At 43.7% G+C, this 21,397-nt stretch overlaps 2 protein-coding genes across 3 annotated transcripts in view; one reads left to right on the forward strand and one right to left on the reverse strand.

The window, feature by feature from the left end:
* The first annotated feature begins 9,390 nt into the window (after positions 1-9,390).
* On the forward strand, positions 9,391-18,566 carry mrps7 (mitochondrial ribosomal protein S7). The gene is made up of 5 exons (XM_080208975.1): positions 9,391-9,524; positions 10,302-10,493; positions 14,400-14,463; positions 17,629-17,796; positions 18,208-18,566. The coding sequence occupies exons 1-5, from the start codon at positions 9,406-9,408 to the stop codon at positions 18,427-18,429; spliced, it is 765 nt and encodes a 254-aa protein (XP_080065101.1). The 5' UTR covers positions 9,391-9,405; the 3' UTR covers positions 18,430-18,566.
* A 512-nt stretch (positions 18,567-19,078) lies between these two features.
* jpt1b (Jupiter microtubule associated homolog 1b) overlaps positions 19,079-21,397 on the reverse strand; it is a 31,962-nt gene continuing 29,643 nt past the window's right edge. For both annotated transcript variants that reach the window (XM_080208978.1, XM_080208976.1), the window contains exon 5: positions 19,079-19,519. In XM_080208978.1, the coding sequence (XP_080065104.1) occupies positions 19,383-19,519 (137 nt within the window). In that variant the 3' untranslated portion in view covers positions 19,079-19,382. The remainder of the gene's footprint in view (positions 19,520-21,397) is intronic.

The following is a 21,397-nucleotide window of genomic DNA, read 5'->3' on the forward strand; positions in this document are numbered from 1 at the left end:
ACATTAGTAAGGCCACACTTGGAATATTGTGTGCAGTTCTGGTCACCCTATAACACAAAAGATACTACTAAACTAGAAAGAGTGCAGAAAAGATTTACTAGGATGCTACTGGGACTTGATGGGTTTGAATAATAAGGAAAGGCTGGATAGACTGGGGCTTTTTTCCCTGGAGCATAGGAGACTGAGGGGTGATCTTACAGAGGTCTATAAAATAATGAGGGGCAAAGATCAGCTGGATAGTCAACATCTTTTCCCAAAGGTAGGGAAGTCTAAAATAGAGGGCTTAGGTTTAATGTGAGATGGGAGAGATACAAAAGAGTCTAGAGGGGTAATTTTTTCACAGAGGGCTATAGGTTACATAGTACTTACAAATCAGACAGGCCATTCAGGCCAACAAGTTCGTGTGGTGTTTATACCCTATACATGCTCCTTCCACTTCTCTTCATATAACCCCACCAACTTCAATGTTTTTCTCACTCATATATTTATCTGGCTTCCCCTTAAATGTTTAGGGTATGTCAGATTGAGGCAGATGAACCATGTTGGGTGTAAAAGAAAACAATCAGAGAGAGGGTAACAAAAAGTTTGAAGAGGGGGCAAGTATTAAAGCTGTAGGGTATTACAGAAATAGGATGGGGCAAAGCCAGGGAGCTATTTGAGCAGAGGTCTGAGAGTTCTGAATTTCAATCTTTAAGACAGTCATGAGGACAGGGGTGATGGGCATGTGGGATTTGGTTTGGAGTTGGATACACACAACAGAGATGTGGATGGGCTGAGGTTTATGGGGGCAGGTTCTGAGGGAGAATGAACTGGTACCTTGTCATTTGACAAACAGTTTTGTATTCAGTTGATGCCACTCTATAGGTGTGGATGTTTTCTGCTAGTTTAATAGTATAGTTCAAATCTTCTCATGATGGATTGTGTTAGCAGCTGGCATAAGAAATAAAAATTTGTTTTCTCCAATCTTGCTTGCAATTCAGATTTACACATGCTAGATCCTATTAAGAAAAGCAGAACACAAACTTTGTCTTGTTTTGAATAATTGTACTGTACACCAGAGCTGTTGGCCATCTGAATGCTAAACGGGCCCTGCAGCATGGTAGGGTGGCATGCATTCCAGCTAGCCTCTACTGTTAATGGCAGTATGTTCCTCATTAAAGAAGTTGCTGCTGATTGCTAATAGTGGGAAGCAAAGGAAATGGAGCACCAAGGCTCGAATACGGAGCTGATCACAAATACGGTGCTGGAAACATTAATGATGGAGGTCAACAGGAGCAGAAAGACTGTGCTTTCCACAGTAGCCAGAAGGCCATCACTGAAAGTACTCTGAAGGGAATGGAGCAGGTGGGCCCAGGGGTGAATGCTCAAAGACCAGCCCCAGGGACCTGGCAGTTATGCTAGAGAAGGTTTACTGATGTCTCATTAGTCAGAATATATCTTTATATGATATTTCTTACCCACCACCCCACCAATCTCATACTGCTCAATGTAATGGGGAGGTGATGGCGCAGTACTGGACATCCAGAGAGAGAAGCAAATGCTCTACAATAGGTTCAAATCCCAAGCAGCTGGTGGAATTTATATTTAATTAATAAATTGCAATTTGAAGTTAGTCTAATGGTGACCACAAAGCCGAAGGAAGGAAATCTGTTGTCCTTACCCGGTCTGGTCTACAGGTAACTCCAGACTCAGAGCAATGTGTGACTCTTAACTAAAATAGCCTAGCAAGCCACTCAATTGTGTCAAACCGCTACGAAGTCTAAAAGAAATTAAACTGGACAGACCATCTGGCACTGACCTCAGCACTGGAAACGACAACAGCAAATCCAGCCTGCTGACCTTGCATAATCTTCCTTACTAACAGCTGAGGGCTTGTGTCAAAATTGGGAGAGCTGTCCCATAGACTAGTCAAGCAACAGCCTGACATTGTCATACTCATGGAATCATGCCTTACAGATAACATCCAGACACCATCATCACCATCCCCATGTATCCCTGTTCCATTGACAATTTTACACCCAAGTTTTCCTCACAGTATTTAAAATGACTGATACTTCCAGAAGTGTGCTACTCTGAAATGGAATTTAGGCACTGAGGAGAACTAATGAAATTCTTGCCATTTGCAAATTAATGGTCCTGTCAACTTAAAATGTCTAAATATCCCTGACTGTAGCTTGAAATACAATCCCTCCATCCACCAGCTTCAGTATCCACCCTAGGCTGAAGGGAAGTCACAGAGTGAGGAGTTGTGCCTTGCTGGCACTGGTTCAGGGAGGAGATATGAAAGCAGTCCCTTATTCATCCTCTCAGTGATGGATGGTGCATGGCACACAGAGATCAGCGAATGGACAAGGATTCCCTTGAAGGCTCAATGGATAAATTCTCCACCCACTGCATTCAAACTGGAAGGTGATGCTGCCTGACCTAAGTATTTCCAGCATTTTCTGTTTTTGTTTCAAACAGGAAGGAATCAAGTTCAATCTCAGGCCTCTGCAGAGTTAGTTTATTTTCAATATGTAGCAGAGCCCTACAATTACAAACATACATACGAGCAAACAAATTAGGAATAGGCTATTCAGCCCCTTGAGCCTGCCATTCAATATGATCCTGGCTGATCTGATTATAACCTCAACACCATATTCCTTCCCAACTACGGTGACTTTTTACTCTTTTGCTCATCAAGAATCTACCTCTGCCTTAAAGATATTCAAAGACTCTGCTTCCACCACTTTTTGAGAAAGAGAGTTCCAAAGACTCATAACCCTCTGAGAGAAAAAAACATTTCTTCATCTCTGTCTTAAATTTTAAAACAGTGACTGCTGGATCTCAATTTTCTCACAAGAGGAAATATCCTTTCCACATTCACCAGTCAAAACCCCTCAGAATCATTTACATTTTGAAGATATCTTCACCCTCCCTTTACAACAATCTGAGGTCCCTATCTGCCTCAAGAAGGCGACCATCATCCCACTACTAAAGAAAAGCCAAGCAGCGTGCCTTAATTATGATCATCCAGTGGCTCTGACATCCAACGTTATGAAGTGCATCTAAAGGTTAGTCATGGCATGAATCAGTTCCAGTCTCCCTGATTCCCTGGATCCACTACAGTTCAGCTACCTCTGCAACATGTCCACAGCAGACACCATCTCACTCTGCACTCAACTCTGGAACAACTAGATAACAAAAACACCAATGTCAGACTCCTATTTATCAACCACAGCTCAGTCTTCAAGACCATTATTCCTGTGAAACCCATCTCCAAACTCTGTGGTCTGGGGCTTGGCTCTTTCTTCTGCAACTGGATCCTGAACTTCCTAACCCACAGACTGCAATCAGTAAGGATAGACAACAACACCTCCATGCTCATCCTCAACACCGGTGCCCCACAAGGCTGTGTCCTCAGCCTTTCACTATATTCTTTATACACCCATAATTGCGTGGCCAAATACCCCTCCAACATGATTTTCAAGTTTGCTGATGACACCACTGTAGTGGATCAGATCTCAAACAATGATGAGATGGAGCACAGGAAAGAGATTGAGAATCTGGTGAACTGGTGCAATAACAATAATCTCTCCCTCAATGTCAAGAAAACGAAGGAGATAGTCATCGACTTCAGGAAGCGTAGGAAAGAACATGCCCCTGTCTACATCAATGAGTACGAAATAGAAATGGTCAAGAGCTTCAGGTTTTAAGGCGTCCAGATCACTAACAGCCTGTCCTGGTCTCTCTATGCCAACACTATAGTTAAGAAAGTCCACCAACACCCCTACTTTCTCAGAAGACTAAGGAAAGTAGGCACGTCTGCTATGACTGTCGCCAACTTTTATAGATGCATCATTTAAAGAATTCTTTCTAGTTGTATCACAGCTTGGTATGGCTCCTGCTCTGACCAAAACCGCAAAAAACTACAAAGGGTCGTGAATGAAGCTCAGTCCATCATTCAAACCAGCTTCCCACCCATTGACAATGTGTACACTTCCCGGTACCTCTGGAAAGCAGCCAGCATAATTAAGGACCCCACTCACCTCAAACATTCTCTCTTCTGCCTTTTTCGGTCAGGAAAAAGATACAGAAGTCTGAGGACACGTACCAAGCTGCCATCAAACTTTTGAATGGACCTACCTCGCATTAAGTTAATCTTTCTCTACACCTCAGCTATAACTGTAACAATACATTCTGCATTCTTGCCTTTCCTTCTGTATGTACGGTATGTGTTGACTGTATAGCGCGCAAGAAACAATTCTTTTCACTGTATACTAATACATGTGACGACAGTAAATTAAATCAAATCAAGTTACGTCCTAATCTACTAAATTCCAGCAGATATAAGCCTAGTTTTTCCAATCTTTCCTCATAAAATAACCTGCCCATTCCAGGTCCAGTAAAATTTCTCTGAACTGCTCCCAACACATTTACATCCTTTCTTAAAGAAGGAGACCAGTACTCCAGATGCAGTCTTACCAATAGCCTGCATAACCTCCCTATTTTTGTCTTCAACTCCCTTTGCAATAAATAACATTCTATTATGTTCCTAATTACTTGCTGTATCAGCAAACTAACTTTTCGTGATTCATGCACTCGGACACCCAGATACCTCTGCAATCGCTCGTTATTTACATAATATGCTCTTTCTTATTTTTCCTGCCAATGTGGGCAATTTCATTTTTCCCCACATTATATGCCATTTGCCAGATCTTTGCCCACTCACTTATCTATATCTCTGTGTAGCCTCATTATGCTATGTTTACAACTTACTTTCCAACCTATCTCTGTACCATCAGCAAATCTAACAACCATACCTTGGTCCCTTCATCCAAATAATTGATATAAATTGTAAAAGATTGAGTCCTCAGCACTAACCACTGTGGCAAATCACTTAGTATATATTGCCAATCAGAAATTGACCCATTTATACCTACTGTCTGTTTAGCTAACCAATCCTCTATCCATGCCAATCTACCCTGTACACCATGAACTTTTATTTTATGCAATTACTTTTGATGTGGCATCTTATCAACTGCCTTCTGGAAATCTAAATACATCCACCAGTTCCTTTTTGTTCACAGCACACGTTACTTCTTCAAAACACTTCATTTAAACATGGTTTGTCATTTACAAAACCATGTTGAGTCTGCCTCATTACCTTGAATTTATCTAAGTGCCCTGTGGCAGTGTCTTTAATAATAGCTTCAACATTTTCACTTGACAGGCTTGTAGGTTCCTCCTTCAGTCTCCTTCCTTTTTTGAATAAAGGAGTTATATTTGCTATTTTCCAATCTAATGGAACCTTCCCTGAATGTATTGAATTTTAGAAAATTAAAACCAACACATGAACTATCTTACTTGTCATTTCATGGCCTCAGTGATCCTGGACAAAGGTGTTGGGGAGGTGGGGAGTATTGCAGCTAAAATTTCCATTCCCAATCATTTCCTAGGACCTCAGCTAGAATGTACATTTGTGCAGGCACTGACTGACAACAGGGCCATGTTCAGCCAGGACGCACCCCCACCGCACCCCCCCCCCCCCCCCCCCCCCCCCCTCCTCCCCAACCACCACCACCATAGTTTGATTAGTGTGCTGGCAATCACTACCTAGCTTCAGAAGCTAGCTTAAAAATGGTGATTGAATGATGTACAGGAGGGAAAGCAGTGCCCCTAGGACTATAGCAAGACACATTAGATTTCAAACAGAATTGAGTGGGACAAAGAGAATACCCATGGATATGTAAGATGCATTACTTGTGTTGACACATGAAAGTCAAATATTTTTAATAACTAAACATTCTGATCTTTAATTTCTTACCTTTTGCCATGTCTGTTCTGACCATTATCCCAATTCACTGTGTTATACTGCAAAAATAAAGTAAGCAACATTCAAATAAAGACAATAACATTTGCGTTAAAGTAAGGTCATAAGCACAAGAAGAGACTGTCTGCAATGTTCATTCAGTGTACAGACCTGATTTGACTCATGACTGTGCTCTGTCCATGTACATAATACACAGATTCTGGTTCAGGCATTTTAAACTCTGCTTCTGTTTGCAATCAGAAGGACACAGTGGTGGATTTGCCATGAAACTAAACATGCGGCGGTGTGGGGGCCCCAAAATGCAGGACAAATCTGACAAATGACTAAACTTAATAAGCATTGCAGTCGCAAAGCAGTCCAGGCTTTCCGCATTCTGCGAACTTATTCTGTGAACTGCACTTTAAATTTTTTTTTAAGTCGTCTAGCAGGGAATTTTGCTTCGTCATTTTTTTGTTTTCTTGGCAATAGCATACAGTGACTAAGGGAAATTATCATTTGTCGATCTGTCTGTTTGACTATTATGCACCCTCCCCTGCTATTTGCAGCAGTATCCATGATTTGTCACGAGTACGTATGGTTCAAAATCCAGTTTTTAAGAGCCTGATAAAAATGCGGATTAACTGTGTTAAACTTAGTTGAGTAGTCCATGGCCCACCCGTGGCTATGATCCTCCACTTTCAGACATTTCTAATCTGCCGAGAATCAAGGTCAGTTTTTTTAGCAATAATGAAACAACAATTTAGACTGGCAGTCAAAACTGCCAAGAAATGAATGCGAAGCAAGAAGACAAAGCTCAACAAAGAAACAATTTGTCATCTTATTTTAAAATGCTTGAATAGTGGATATTCACCAGAAAGTATTGGCAAGGAAACATCTGATCTATCTGATGACTTGATTGAGTTGTGGGGAAACCACAATGCAAAAGTTCAACAAGTGCACTCTGAAGTGACAATGGAACTACAAAATATTGGGAATTTTGTCAAAATAAAGGAAAAAACTTACAACTCAACAGGGTAATGGAGGGAAGCAGAAAAGTGATCTGAGGGAAAAAAAATAGAACACTGCAGCACAAACAGGCCCTTCGGCCCACAAGTTGCACCGATTATATCCATACCTACCAGGCCATAGAACTATCTATAACTCTCAATCCCATTAAATCCCACGTACTCATCCAGAAGTCTTTTAAAAGACTCCAGCAAGTTCGCCTCTACCACCACCGACAGCAGCCAATTCCACTCACTCACCACCCTCTGAGGGAAAAACTTACCCCTGATATCTTCTCTGTACCTGCTCCCCAGCACCTTAAACCTGTGTCCTCTCGTAGCGACCATTTCAGCCCTGGGAAATAGCCTCCGAGAATCCACCCTATCTATCCCTCTCAACATTTTATATACCTATGGCGAAGATAGAGGATAGAAGAGACTTGAAGGATATGGTGGCGGGGGGGGGTGTTGAAAGTTGGTGGCACAGACAAACTGCAACACCACCATGATGATCAACAGCTAGGAATAACATGGTTGAAAAATGATACTTGGAGAAAGCTGCCTGAGGAGAGGTCTAAAGATGAATGGGAGGAATCACCAACAGCAAATTTGGGTTGACTGAAAGGGCAAGCTATTAATTATTGACTCAATACATCCAGACTGTGGTTTAGCTGAGAAATGTTGACGTGTTTCAAATGCCAATTGAAGGAGTTTGGCACCTTAACTCTTGGAGCACATTGCTGCAAGAATCTGTCACAGCTTGGAGGAACATTTGCTTTGGTCTGATTGCCCACATGCTCATCACAGAGAGATGTAAAGAGGAAAGGAGGATCAAAGGAACCACACTGCTGCACATAAGCAACAAGCTCAAGACAAGGCTCCACACTATCATTTGAATGATCATAGCTTATAGGCCCCAACGCTTGCAGTCATGAAATTAGTGCAAGGTTGTCAAGTAAAATCCTCTTTAGCTTTATAAATCTCATTAATGTCACTTTGATGTTTAACCAAGAAAACCTTTTAGTCAGTTCATGATTTAAAGAAAAAATATTTTCCATTCAGTTTTAACTTTGTCTAATTCCTTTCTAGCAAAAGCACTGCTTCTTTATTCTCAACTTTGAATTTAGGTCCAAGAACATGTATCCTTCTTCACAATTCTGTATTGTTAGTTTTGGATTCACCTGCTGTCATCCTCCTTGAGTGCATTCCTTTCCTTCAAAGAAAATGTGGTTAAAAAGCACACTGGGCTTATAAATGTAGGAACAGAATAAAAACAAAGAAATTGTGCTTAAACTTTATAAATTTATTAGACCTCAGGTGAATATTATGAACACCACTTTTCAGGAATGATTTTAGAACATAGAACATAGAACACTACAGCACAAACAGGCCCTTCGGCCCACTAGTTGCACCGATCACTTCTATACCTAAGCCATAGACCTATCTATAACCCCCAATCCCATTAGATCCCATATACTCATCCAGAAGTCTTTTAAAAGACCCCAGCGAGTTCGCCTCCACCACCACCGACAGCAGCCATTCGCTCACCACCCTCTGAGTGAAAAACTTACCCCTAACATCTCCTCTGTACTTGCTTCCCTGCACCTTAAATCTGTGTCCTCCCATAGCGACCATTTCAGCCCTGGGAAATAGCCTCTGAGAATCCACCCTATCTATTCCTCTCAACATCTTATAAACCTCTATCAGGTCGCCTCTCAACTTTCGTCTCTCCAGGGAGAAGAGTCCCAGCTCCCTCAACCTATCTTCATAAGGCATGCCTCCCAATTATTAAGGGTACAGAGATGGTTTGCAAGAAGTGTTACCAAGGATGAGGAATTCAGTTATGAGGGGAGGCTGGAAAGTTCTCTTTAGTTTACTTATTAGTGTCACAAAAGGCTTACATTAACACTGCAATGAAGTTACTGTGAAAACTCCCTAGTCGCTACACTCCGGTGCCTGTTCGGGTACACTGGGGGCGAATTTAGCATGGCCAATGCACCTCACCAGCACATCTTTTGGGCTGTGGGAGGAAACCAGAGCACCCCGAGGAAACCCACGCAGACACAAGGAGAATGTGCAAACTCCCCACAGGCAGGAAGTCAGGAATTGAAGTTGGGTCCCCGGTGCTGTGAGGCAGCAGTGCTAATCACTGTGCCACCGTGCTGCCCTTAAGAATTGACAGTGAGAGGGCACAGATTTAAAATAATTTGGTAAAGAAGAAAGTATGACAAATAAAACTCTTCCGTGCAGCAAGGGCTGGAATGAGGTTTAGATAGTCAACACAGAAAGAAATCGCATGTTATTCCCTATAGGGAATAGATAAATAACCAGTGGCCACAGATTTCAGATCACTGAAAAAGATAAAGAGGAATGTTTTCTCTGAGTTGTCAGGATGGGTTTCCGTGGAAGCTGATTCCATAAATAATTTCAAAGGGGAATTGGTCAGACAGTTCATGATGAGAAACTTACAGAGTTGTGAACAAACAGCAGCTGCTTTTTCAAGCATCCAGCACAAGGAGGATGGACCGAACAACCGCTGTCTTTCTATAAAGCATGGCGCCGGAATCAGGTTGCTAGGCAACGGGGCAGTCAGGCGCGGGGCGGGCGGCTATGGTCGGGGTCCTGAGCGCCTCATTCAAGATGGCGGCGGGTTCGAGTTGGTGTTTGAGGTTGGCATCTGTGCTCAGGGCCGGGGGAGGCTGCCTGAACAGGAGAGGCTGGATACCGGGGTGAGTGAGGGGATTTTACCCTAGATCGTGTGCTGATTTCGGCTGGGTTTGTGTCCAATGCCCGAGGTATCGGGAATGTAGTGCCGAAGGTATATAGGGAGGATGAGGTGAGGATCACGATGATTGGGAGGAGGTGAGGATGATCACGATGAGTGGGGTGGGGTGGGGTGGGGGGGAGGAGGATAATGATGAGGGTAGTTGGTGGGGCAGTGAAGGGATGATGGGGAGCTGGAGGGGGGAGAGGAAAGGGATGACTGCAGGGGGTTAGAGGAGGGGGAGAGCAGGATGGGGTGACGGGGAGAATGGCAGGAGGTTAATGATGAGGTTGTAGTTTTGGGGGGGGGGGGGGGGGTTGGTAGAGGGGAAGGCCATGAAACGAGGAGTATGATGGAGGAGGAAAGGGTGACAGCAGGAGTAGAGGAGTGGGAATGTTTGGGGAAGAGAGGTGCTGGGGGTTATGGGTGGATATCAGGTTGTGGGTGGTTGGGACTGTCTGGGTGGTGGGGTGGAGTGGGATTTGCATGTGGCTGTGAGGGCAGAATGGGGGTGTTGGTGACTGGGGTATAGTTGCCAGAGGGGCGATGGGTCAGGGGTTTGGTGGAGGGGTGGTGGGATGCAGGTATGGAAGGGTGTGGATGGGGAAGGAGGGGGATGTTAACATTTAAGGGGGCTGTTGGCATGGGAAGGTGGGTGTGAATGCAAGTGCAGAGATGCTGATTTCTGCCTCCTGGCATTAAACTATCTTTTCATCCCCACCTCCCTCCGCCCCCCAATAAGGGTGATCCCTGTGCGGGGATCTCGATACCACCCCCATTACTTGGAACCTGAGCTTAACAAGGAGCAACACCGGATCCCTGTTAGCGAGCTTGGGCCAGAGGAGAGTGCAGCGTTAGAGCTCAGGACTGTTCGACCCATAAAGGCTGCAACAAATAACCAGAGCAGCAGTGTCTTCAGTGACCCCTTGACCAGGTCAGTGAATCCCCGCTCCCCTGCTCCTTCTCTGCCTTTGTCACCACCCTGGTCTGTTATCCAAAGCTCTGCTCCGCATGTCTATGGCTTAACTCCTTATTGCTCTAATCCCAGCACCACAGCCCTCTGAAGTATTCAGATTCCTTCACCTCTGGCCTTTTATGCATCTGATTTTAACCAACATCTGGGTTTATACAGTACTTTTAACAGAGTATGTAAGGACATGATTATAAACAAAATTTTAGACTGATGCACAGTGAGAGCAGTGTGTACCATCTACAAGATGCACTGCAGCAACCTTTTTTCTAAATTCATTTGGGGACATAGTCCAAAGATGTGCGGGTTAGCTTGATTGGCCATGCTAAAAATTGCCCCTTAGTGTCCTGAGATGTGTAGGTTAGAGGGATTATGGGTAAAATATGTAGGGATGTGGGAATTCGCTTTCAGAAGTCAGATCAAAAACTGATGAACATAAGAACATGAGAAATAGGAGCAGGAGTAGGCCATCTAGCCCTTCGAGCCTGCCCCGCCATTCAATAAGATCATGGCTGATCTGTCGTGGCTCAGTTCCACATTCCCGCCCTCTCCCCATAACCCTTAATCCCCTCGCTTATCAAAAACCCATCAACCCACGTCTTAAAAATATTTAGCGAGGCGGCCTCCACCACTTCAACGGGCAGAGAATTCCAGAGATTCACCACCCTTTGAGTGAAGAAGTTCCTCCTCAACTCCGACCTAAACTGCCCCCCGCTTTATCTTGAGGCTGTGCCCCCTAGTCCTACTGTCCTTTCTGAGCGGGAAGAGTCTCTCCACCTCCATCCTATCCATCCCATTCATCATCTTATATGTCTCAATGAGATCTCCCCTCATTCTTCTAAACTCTAACGAGTACAAGCCTAGTTTATTCAGCCTCTCTTCATAGCTCAACCCCCTCAACTCCGGAATCAGCCTAGTAAACCTCATCTGCACTCCCTCCAAGGCCAAAATATCCTTGTGTAAGTGTGGCGACCAAAACTGCACACAGTACTCCAGCTGCGGCCTCACCAATGCCCTATACAGCTGCAGCAAGACCTCCCTACATTTATATTCAATCCCCCTCGCTATGAAGGCCAGCATCCCATTCGCCTTCCTGACCACCTGCTGCACCTGCAGGCTGGGTTTTTGCGACTCATGCACAAGGACCCCGAGGTCCCTCTGCACCGTCGCTTGCTGCAGTTTTTCGCCACGTAAGTAATAATCCTTCCTACCATTATTCCTACCAAAGTGGACCACCTCGCACTTGCCAACATTAAATTCCATTTGCCAGTTCCTGGCCCATTCGCCCAGCCTATCTAGATCCTTCTGCAGACTCTCCACACCCTCCGCGCAATTTGCCGTTCCACCAATCTTGGTGTCATCAGCAAATTTCGACACCCTACACTCGGTTCCCTCCTCCAGATCATCTATATAAATGGTAAATAGCTGAGGCCCCAGCACCGACCCCTGGGGCACTCCACTAGTCACCAACCGCCAATCCGAATAGCACCCATTGACCCCCACTCTCTGCCTCCTATTTGACAGCCAATCCTCTATCCACGCTAACACCCTACCCCCAACTCCACGCCCCCTTACCTTCTGCAATAACCTCTTGTGAGGTACCTTGTCAAACGCCTTCTGAAAATCAAGAAAGACCACATCCACCGGCTCTCCTCTATCCACCGCCTTAGACACATCCTCATAGAACTCCAATAAATTTGTCAGACACAACTTCCCCTTAACGAAACTGTGCTGCGTCTGCTCTATCAAGCAATTCCCCTCAAGATGCCTCGCTATTTCCTCCTTGATGACGGATTCTAACGTTTTTCCTACAACAGACGTTAAACTAACCGGCCTATAATTCCCTGCCTTTTGCCTGCCACCCTTCTTAAACAGCGGCGTAACATTAGCCATTTTCCAATCTTCCGGCACTTCCCCGGAATCCAGCAACATTTGGAAAATAACCACCAAGGCATCCACTATCACCTCCGCCATTTCTTTCAGAACCCTCGGATGCATTCCATCCAGTCCTGGGGACTTGTCCACAATCAGTCCCTCCAGTCTGTCGAGCACCGCCTCCCTAGTAACAATAATGTCATTGAGACCCTCCAGTCCTACCACCTTTCCATCGCTAACACCCGGCAAATTATTCACGTTCTCCTCCGTGAAGACCGAAACAAAAAAGTTATTCAAGACCTCAGCCATTTCCCCATCCCCTACCACTAAGTCCCCCCTCTCATCCTCTAAGGGTCCAACGTTCACCCTAGCCAGCCTCTTCCTTTTTATATATTTATAAAAACTCTTGCTATCCTTTTTTATATTAAGCGCTAGCCCAGCTTCATAGTTTCTCCTACCCTTCTTTATCAACTTCTTTGTCAATCTTTGTTGACATTTAAACCTCTCCCAATCCTCTTCTCGCCCACTACTCTTAGCTACTCTAAACGCCTCTGCTTTTAATTTAACACTTTCCTTCACCTCCTTCGTTATCCACGGCTTATTGAGACACAGGTTTCTCTGCAAACCTTCTTTATTGCATTGGAGGAGAGATCGCTAGACCATGCACATCAAGCATGGGTTCGTGAGTCTCTGTCTGGCTTACAAAACAGTTTCAGTTATACACGACGGAGATACATCCACATACTTGTTAGCCAACAAGGACATAGCTGTATTGTTACATTTTGATTAGATTACTTTCAAGAACAAAAGGCCAATCGATAAGGCCCTGCCCTCCGAAGCCAGAACCACAATTACCTATTAGCAGTTTCTTTAACGTGATCATTAGTTTCGGTGAGACTTGTTACCCTTGCCTCAGGCCCTTTCCATAACCAGTTTATCCCTCAACTGATTTCTAGTTATGCATCCCAATTTTAACCCTTTTCCTCTTCTCAATCTACCTTATACACATTCTCAAGGGTAGGGCCTGGGTGGGATTGTGGTCGGTGGAGACTCAGTGGGCCGAATGGTCTCTTTCTGCACTGTGTATGATTCTATGACATGGGCATCGCTGGCTGACCAGCATTTATTGCCCATCCTGTTGCCTGCGGGCAGTTGAGAGTAAACCACATTGCTGTGGCTCTGGAGTCACATATTAGCCAGACCAGGTAAGAACAGATTTCCTTCCCTAAAGGACATTAATGAACCAAGTGAGTTTTTCCCTCAACCAACAATGGTTTCATGGTCATCAGTAGATTCTTAATGCCAGATATATTTACTGAATTCAAATTCCACCATCTGCTGTGGTAGGATTCGAACCAGGCTTCTCAGAACATTATCTGAGTTCCTTGATTAATAGTCTAGCGATAATTCCACAAGGTCATTGCCTCCCCATAACCTATAAGGGCTCCTTCAGTAACACCTTCCAAACTCATGACCTGTACCACCTAGAAGGACAAGGGCAGCAGATGTATGGGGCCACCATCACCTGCAAGTTCCCATCCTAGTCACCCAGTGTCCTGACTTGAAACTATTTCACTGGAATCACTTTGTGGGGTCAAAATGCTGAAGCCCCTTCCTAACAGCACTGTGCGTGTACCTACACTACATAGACTGAAGCAGTTTAAGAAGGCAGCTCGCTATCCAGCAGTGCCCACATCCTATGAACGATGCAATGAAAAGGGTTAGAGGACAAATCAGAATTAGGTTTTAAGGAGCATCTTAAAGAAGGGGAGTGTTAGAGAGGTAATTCAAGAGTTTAGTATCCAGGGAATAAAGACACAACCATTGATGGAGTAATTAAAATCTGGGTTTCACTCTGAGCCAATGGAACTAGTCTGTGCAAGTCATACTTCAGATCTGTGTTTCTGATTTTACAGTCCTGATCACAATGTTCTCAGTTTTGTTTAAAAGCCTTCATACAAAAAAAAGAAATAATTTTTTATTAACTATTTTCAGCAAATTCATCAACATGATGATGCAGTGTGGTCAGAAATCACTGTCCAGATCAATCATGAGCAAGGTAAAGTCTGTTTTTTCACTTTACTGCAGAGTTTGCCTGTGATTCTGGGGGGGGGTAACAGATTGAGTAGAAGCAGAGAAAGACAGGGGTCGTGGGTGGAGAGAGGGACTGGTCGTGTTGAGATGGCGGCGCGGGCTCGTTGGGCCGAAGGGCCTGTTTCCCGGGCTGGTTTTGTTCTTTGTTCTTCTTTGAAAGGTAGAATCACTATACTCTGATTAGATTGCATGTTGATGAGTTCATTTAGCCTAACACCGTAAACCACAATTAAATATACATTCCAATCTGAAATGATTCACCTCATTTTGGTCCCAGTACATCAGTGACAGACCTCTCCCCACCAGTATGGCACCCCAGTCAAGAAAGGAACAAAGAAAATTACAGCATGGGAACAGGCCCTTCGGCCCTGCAAGTCTGCACTGACCATGCTGCCCGACTTAACTAAAACCCTCCCCTTCCAGGGACCATATCCCTCTGTTCCCATCCTATTCATGTATTTGTCAAGAAAAAACCTTGGCGTTATCAGCAGCAGCATTACACAGTAAGGGGCCTGTCCCCACTAGTTCTGTACCCCATTATCTTAGTGCCAAACCTGTCCACAGGTATTATAGTGCGATTTATCCCCCACAAGTACTGTAGCCAGTGGTATACTTTCTTGATTTTCAGAAGGCGTTTGACAAGGTGCCTTACAAGAGGTTATTGCAGAAGGTCAGGGGGCATGGAGTTGGGGGTAGGGTGTTAGCGTGGATAGAGGATTGGCTGTCAAATAGGAGGCAGAGAGTGGGGGTCAACGGGTGCTATTCGGATTGGCGGTTGGTGACTAGTGGAGTGCCCCAGGGGTCGGTGCTGGGGCCTCAGCTATTCACCATTTATATAGATGATCTGGAGGAGGGAACCGAGTGTATGGTGTCGAAATTTGCTGATGACACCAAGATTGGAACAGCAAATTGTGCAGAGGGTGTGGAGAGTCTGCAGAAGGATCTAGATAGGCTGGGCGAATGGGCCAGGAACTGGCAAGTGGAATTTAATGTTGGCAAATGTGAGGTTGTCCACTTTGGTAGGAATAATGGTAGGAAGGACTATTACTTACGTGACGAAAAACTGCAGCATGCGACGGTGCAGAGGGACCTCGGTCCTTGTGCATGAGTCGCAAAAACCCAGCCTGCAGGTGCAGCAGGTGGTCAGGAAGGCGAATGGGATGCTGGCCTTCATAGCGAGGGGGATTGAATATAAATGTAGGGAGGTCTTGCAGCAGTTGTATAGGGCACTGGTGAGGCCGCAGCTGGAGTACTGTGTGCAGTTTTGGTCGCCGCACTTATGCAAGGATATTTTGGCCTTGGAGGGAGTGCAGAGGAGGTTTACTAGGCTGATTCCGGAGCTGAGGGTGTTGAACTATGAGGAGAGGCTGAATAAACTAGGCTTGTACTTGTTAGAGTTTAGAAGAATGAGGGGAGATCTCATTGAGACGTATAAGATGTTGAATGGGATGGATAGGATAGAGGTGGAGAGGCTCTTCCTGCTCAGAAAGGACAGTAGGACTAGAGGGCACAGCCTCAGGATAAAGGGGGGGGCGCGGTTTAGGTCGGAGTTGAGGAGGAACTTCTTCACTCAAAGGGTGGTGAATCTCTGGAATTCTCTGCCCGTTGAAGTGGTGTAGGCTACCTCGCTCAATATTTTTAAGACGTGGATTGATAGGTTTTTGATAGGCAAGGGGATTAAGGGTTATGGGGAGAGGGCGGGAATGTGGAACTGAGCCACGACAGATCAGCCATGATCTTATTGAATGGCAGGGCAGGCTCGAGGGGCTGGATGGCCTACTCCCGCTCCTATTTCTTATGTTTATGTTCTTATACAGTACCAGACCTGCAAAATGTATTTGCAGGTCCAGACCAAAATTAGATGGTCAGAATCTGAGACATTGTGGGTATTATTTCTATTCCCACTTGTATAATTTTTCCTCCTAGCGTGACTAGGGTAAGATTAGGGCCAGTCAAGGACAGTAGTGAGAAGTTGTGCGTGGAGTCCGAAGAGATAGGAGAGGCGCGCTAAATGAATCTTTTTTGTCAGTGTTCACACAGGAAAAAAAAACAATGTTGTCGAGGTGAATACTGAGATACAGGCTAGACGGGATTGAGGTTCATAAGGAGAAGGTGTTAGCAATTCTGGAAAGTATGAAAATAGATATGGCCCCTGGGCCGGATAGGATTTATCCTAGGATTCTCTAGGAGGCTAGGGAGGAGATTGCAGAGCCTTTGGCTATGATCTTTAGGTCATCATTGTCTACAAGAATAGCACCAGAAGACTGGAGAATAGCAAATGTTGTCCCCTTGTTCAAGAAGGGGAGTAGAGACAACCCTGGTAATTATAGACCAGTGAGCTTTACTTCTATTGTAGGCAAGGTTTTGGAAAGGATTATAAGAGATAGGATTTATACTCATCTAGAAAGGAATAATTTGATTAGGGTTAGTCAACATGATTTTGTGATGGGTAAGTTGTGCCTCACAAACCTTCGAGTTCATTGAGAAGGTGACCAAAGGGGTGGATGAGGGTAAAGCAGTTGATGTGGTGCATATGGATTTCAATGAATTGTTTGATAAGGGTCCCTGTGGTAAGCAATTGCAGAAGATATGGAAGCATGGGATTGAGGGTGATTGAGCAGTTTGGATCAGAAATTGGCTAGCTGTAAGAAGAGAGGGTGGTGATTGATGGGAAATGTTCATCCTGGAGTTCAGTTAGTGGTGTACCACCAGGATCTGTTTTGAGGCCACTGCTGTTTGTCATTTTTATAAATGATGTGGATGAGGAAGGATGGGTTAATAAATTTGCAGATGACACTAAAGTGCCCTGCCTGCAACAGTAGTGGACTCACCAATATTAAGAGCATTTAAACAGTCATTGGATAAACATATGGATGATATTAGAATAGTGAAGGTTAGATGGGCTTTAGATTGTTGCAGCGACCTGTGAAACCATAGAGGGCCGAAAGGTCTGTACTATGCTGTAATATATGTTCCAAGGCTGTCATCCATTAATTAAGTCAGGGTCTCATTATGCCAGGTGTGGTTAAGATCTGTTTATTCTGTGGTGTCTGCTAACTTCTCATAGGGAATGCAGGAGTGTGAAGGAGGATCATATGGTCTGATCTAACAAAATGGTTGTGTTTCCTAGACTTTTGAAACCATTAAACGAAAGCAGATTGAAAGTTACCACAAAGCACCAGAGTCTGAGAAGGACACTATTGAGTGTAACCCACACAAGATTTTCCACCAAGCTCTAGAGAATTGTAAACCTGTTATTGGTTTAACAAACATACAGCGAGGTGGTAAATCCTACCAGGTAAGATTGTTCACTCTACTGGGCACAATATTACTTTTCATCCTTGTTCTTTGCTTATATACTGAATTAACAAAAATTTCCTCCAGTTAATATAAAATTGGAGCTGTTTCAGATTCCATTCTCTAGTAACTGACACTGCCTCTTGCTGGCAACAGTCTAATATTAAGCCATTCTGTTCACAATCTTGGTGTCACATTTGGCTCGAAGGTGAGCTTCCAATCTCATACACTCACCATTACTAATATCACCCAACTTCATCATCTCATCTTTGCCTTGATAATCTCTACATCATTCAACATTGCACCTCCCTCTGATTCTATCCACTCCTGCAGTATAGCACAGGGAACATCACAATTTGTGTTGTAGGCTTGAGTGGGACTAATCTTTGCTGATTCACTGATATTTTCATAGGTTCCAACACCCCTAACCGATAACCGCCGGCGTTTCCTGGCCATGAGATGGTTAATTACTGAATGTCGTGAGAACCGACATCGGCGGACTCACATGTATGAGAAGTTGTCCCAGGAACTGCTTGCTGCATTTAAGAATGAGGGCAATGTTGTCAAGAGGAAACGTGAGCTTCACAAAATGGCTGAAGCAAATCGAGCCTATGCACACTACAGATGGTGGTGATGAGACTCTGGCCAGGGGAGCATTGAAGTAGCAATTATCCAAAGCTCCCCACCCAGGACTGTCATGTTATTTGTTATCTGATCAGTGTGGATTGATGTATATTGTAAAATAAACTGTTGAAATTCTGTCCTTAAGAATGAATGTGACTTGGTGCAAGTTAAAATACAAGCTGAAGAATTTTGGATGATCAAGTTTGAGGTAGAATTGATTAGGCCAATGTTAAAGTTATGAAGGTAGAAATAGACTTGATGTCACAAGAGTGGTCAGAAGCTCAAGGCCAAACATGAAGTCTTTCCAGTATTTAAATAGAGAAAATGTTTGCTCATCCACAGCTGAGAGAAAATTTTTTGGTTGCTTTCCAATTCCTGTGATTTCCAACTGTTTTCAACTCTATTCTGCTTCCTTCTTGCAATCTTTGTGGTCTGTTTTAATTACACAATAAAAAGTCTGACAACACCAGGTTTTAGTCCAACCGATTTATTTGAAGAATAAGAATCAGGTGAAGAAGAGGGAATCCCCTCAAGCTAGTGAGTTTACTATCAAATAAATCAGTTGGACTAAAACCTGGTGTTGTCAGACTTTTTACTGTGTTTACCCCAGTCCAACACCAGCATATCCACATTTTAATTACTCAACATAGTCAAAAGTCTCAATGGGAGAACCATTTTTATTTGCATCACAAATCATTCCAATATACCCCAATACAAAGTTCAAAATGCCAGAATTTAGGCTGAAGTCACATGAAATACACAAACACTCAATAACCACATCACAGGGGGAATCACTTTCATGCCTTTCCCAGCAGGCCTGTTTGGCGCAGTTGTAGAAAATGGAGCAGGCACCAATGAAACAGTGAAATGTAAAGTGCTAGTCCAAAAACAATAGGGCTCAAACTTTGCAGTTCACAATAAAATTAACATTTATCAATCTGCAACTCATAGTAAATGGTGGGTTTATCCCAGAACAAGGCTGGAGACACCACCTGGTGGGACTTTTCTGGGTCGAAATGGTTCAGCAGGCATTACTGGGCTGGGTGTAGACTGTTCCTTCATTCCCTGGGTCACAACTTGATTTTCAGTTTCACTATTGCCTAAAACAAAAGCACAACTGTTAGAACAAGAAACTACAGCATTGTCCCTTGACACAGGAAATATGCAAAATTCAATTTAATAAATATACAATTATGAAAGTTATGATTGAAATCAACATGCAAATGTAAAAGTAGACAATGCACAAGATTTAGAATTGGGCTGACTGCAGGCATGTGGAGCTTCCTTTTCCCTTGTGGCATCCGTTAATACACCAACAGCATATGGATGCTGGCAGGAGGGACAGGCACTTCAGTCTCAGCTGAATAAAACTATCAAACTTGAATTTGTCCAGGACACCAAGTATTTTGATCTGCTATCAGGCTAGATTTAACCTTCATAGTGTTGGATCTTTAATCCTATTCACTGGGCCAAGATTACACCTAGTACACAGGCCAGGCTCCATGGCTGAGGGAACTTACCATTACAAGAGATTTGGAAGGGGTTTGATTAGCAACAAAGCCTGTATCACTTCAGAGTGCAGCAGCATTTAGTTTATTTGATATTAGAGATATCTAGAGAACTGTCTTATTTCAGGCTATATCAACAATCTCCGGCCCTCCACCATTTTTCACCCACTAGACCCAGGGATTGAAGGGAGGACAATGTTGATATTTGCATGTAATGGTTGGAAGAGTAATGGTATAATGAAACAACAATCAAGGCAGGCAGCATTACACATCTTTCTGCTTCCATTCTGACAAGTTCAACTGTTACTAGTGATTTTTATCCAGTGGTTCACATGCCAATTTTTCTGTTAAAGACAATCCAGTGTGAATGAGTTGCAACATATGATCAGTAGGCATGTGACCTGCTCCACAACCTCCAACACACTGATCAGTGAAAACAAGCATTAACAGGGTTTACCTACCTTGCACCTACTTCCTGCTTTATCTGGATCAATCTGCTAACACTTGCATCCCTGATATACTAACACCAAGATCCCTCTCCTCTATTATAACAATGAGCTAAATCCTCATCAGGAGGAGCAACAAGAACTCCCCAACTATTTTCCCAGCAGAAATTACCTTTGAATATAATAGAGGTTGAACTGAAAATTGATAGATCATTGGTGAAACATTAGCTAGACACAAAGGAATGAAAATAATGTCAATCCATTTTCTTTGCCAGATTGACACAACATTGCAAAGAGAATATATAGCAGCACAGCAATGGAATCAGTAGACTGTTCAATGCATCAAGAGGTTCATTCACTTCAATGAGATAAAAGGTCATTAAACACAAGTGAAGTGAACTCTGTCAAATTTAGAGTACTTGACCCAATATTTATGGGGAGGTGGTGGCAGTGATATTGCCACTGGTCCAGTAATCCAAAAATGCTCTAGGGACCCAGGTTCAAATCCCAACACAACAGATGGTGAAATTTAAATTCAATATAGAATTAAAAGGCAAATGGCCATGAAACCATTGTTGTAAAAACTAAATCTGGTTTACTAATGTCCTTCAGGGAAGGAAATCTATCCTTACCTGGTCTGGCCCACAGCAATGTGGTTGATACTAAAATGTCCTCTGAAATGACAGAGCAAGCTATTCAGTTTAAGGCCATTTAGGAACAGGCAAATGTTGACCCAAAAAGCAACACCCACATCCCACAAAAATTGTGATGCTGCCACAACATCCAAATTGGTCCAAGTAACATGCCAGTGTTATAACCAACTGGACCTATTACAGAACAAATAATGTTCTGGCAATCAATTCTTCTCATTCTACTCCTTTTGAAGGGTTTGTCTTCAATCAGAAATTGCAGGCAGTGACTTAACAACTTGTGCCTTAAGGGAACACCAATACATAAAGTAGGTTAATCCTTCTATTAAAATAGGAAAACAGAAGATGTTGCTGAGATATGTCAAGTGATTATC

Source organism: Carcharhinus amblyrhynchos, chromosome 21 (assembly GCF_965287045.1).
Source record: "Carcharhinus amblyrhynchos chromosome 21, sCarAmb.v2.hapA, whole genome shotgun sequence".
Classification (NCBI taxonomy): domain Eukaryota; kingdom Metazoa; phylum Chordata; class Chondrichthyes; order Carcharhiniformes; family Carcharhinidae; genus Carcharhinus; species Carcharhinus amblyrhynchos.

Bases quoted from the DNA above. Each gene is read 5' to 3' on its own strand.
- mrps7 (XM_080208975.1), top strand. From the start codon at position 9,406: ATGGTCGGGGTCCTGAGCGCCTCATTCAAGATGGCGGCGGGTTCGAGT. The intron at 9,525-10,301 runs GTGAGTGAGGGG...CCCCCCAATAAG, and splicing joins AGGAGAGGCTGGATACCGGG to GGTGATCCCTGTGCGGGGAT. The intron at 17,797-18,207 runs GTAAGATTGTTC...ATATTTTCATAG, and splicing joins GAGGTGGTAAATCCTACCAG to GTTCCAACACCCCTAACCGA.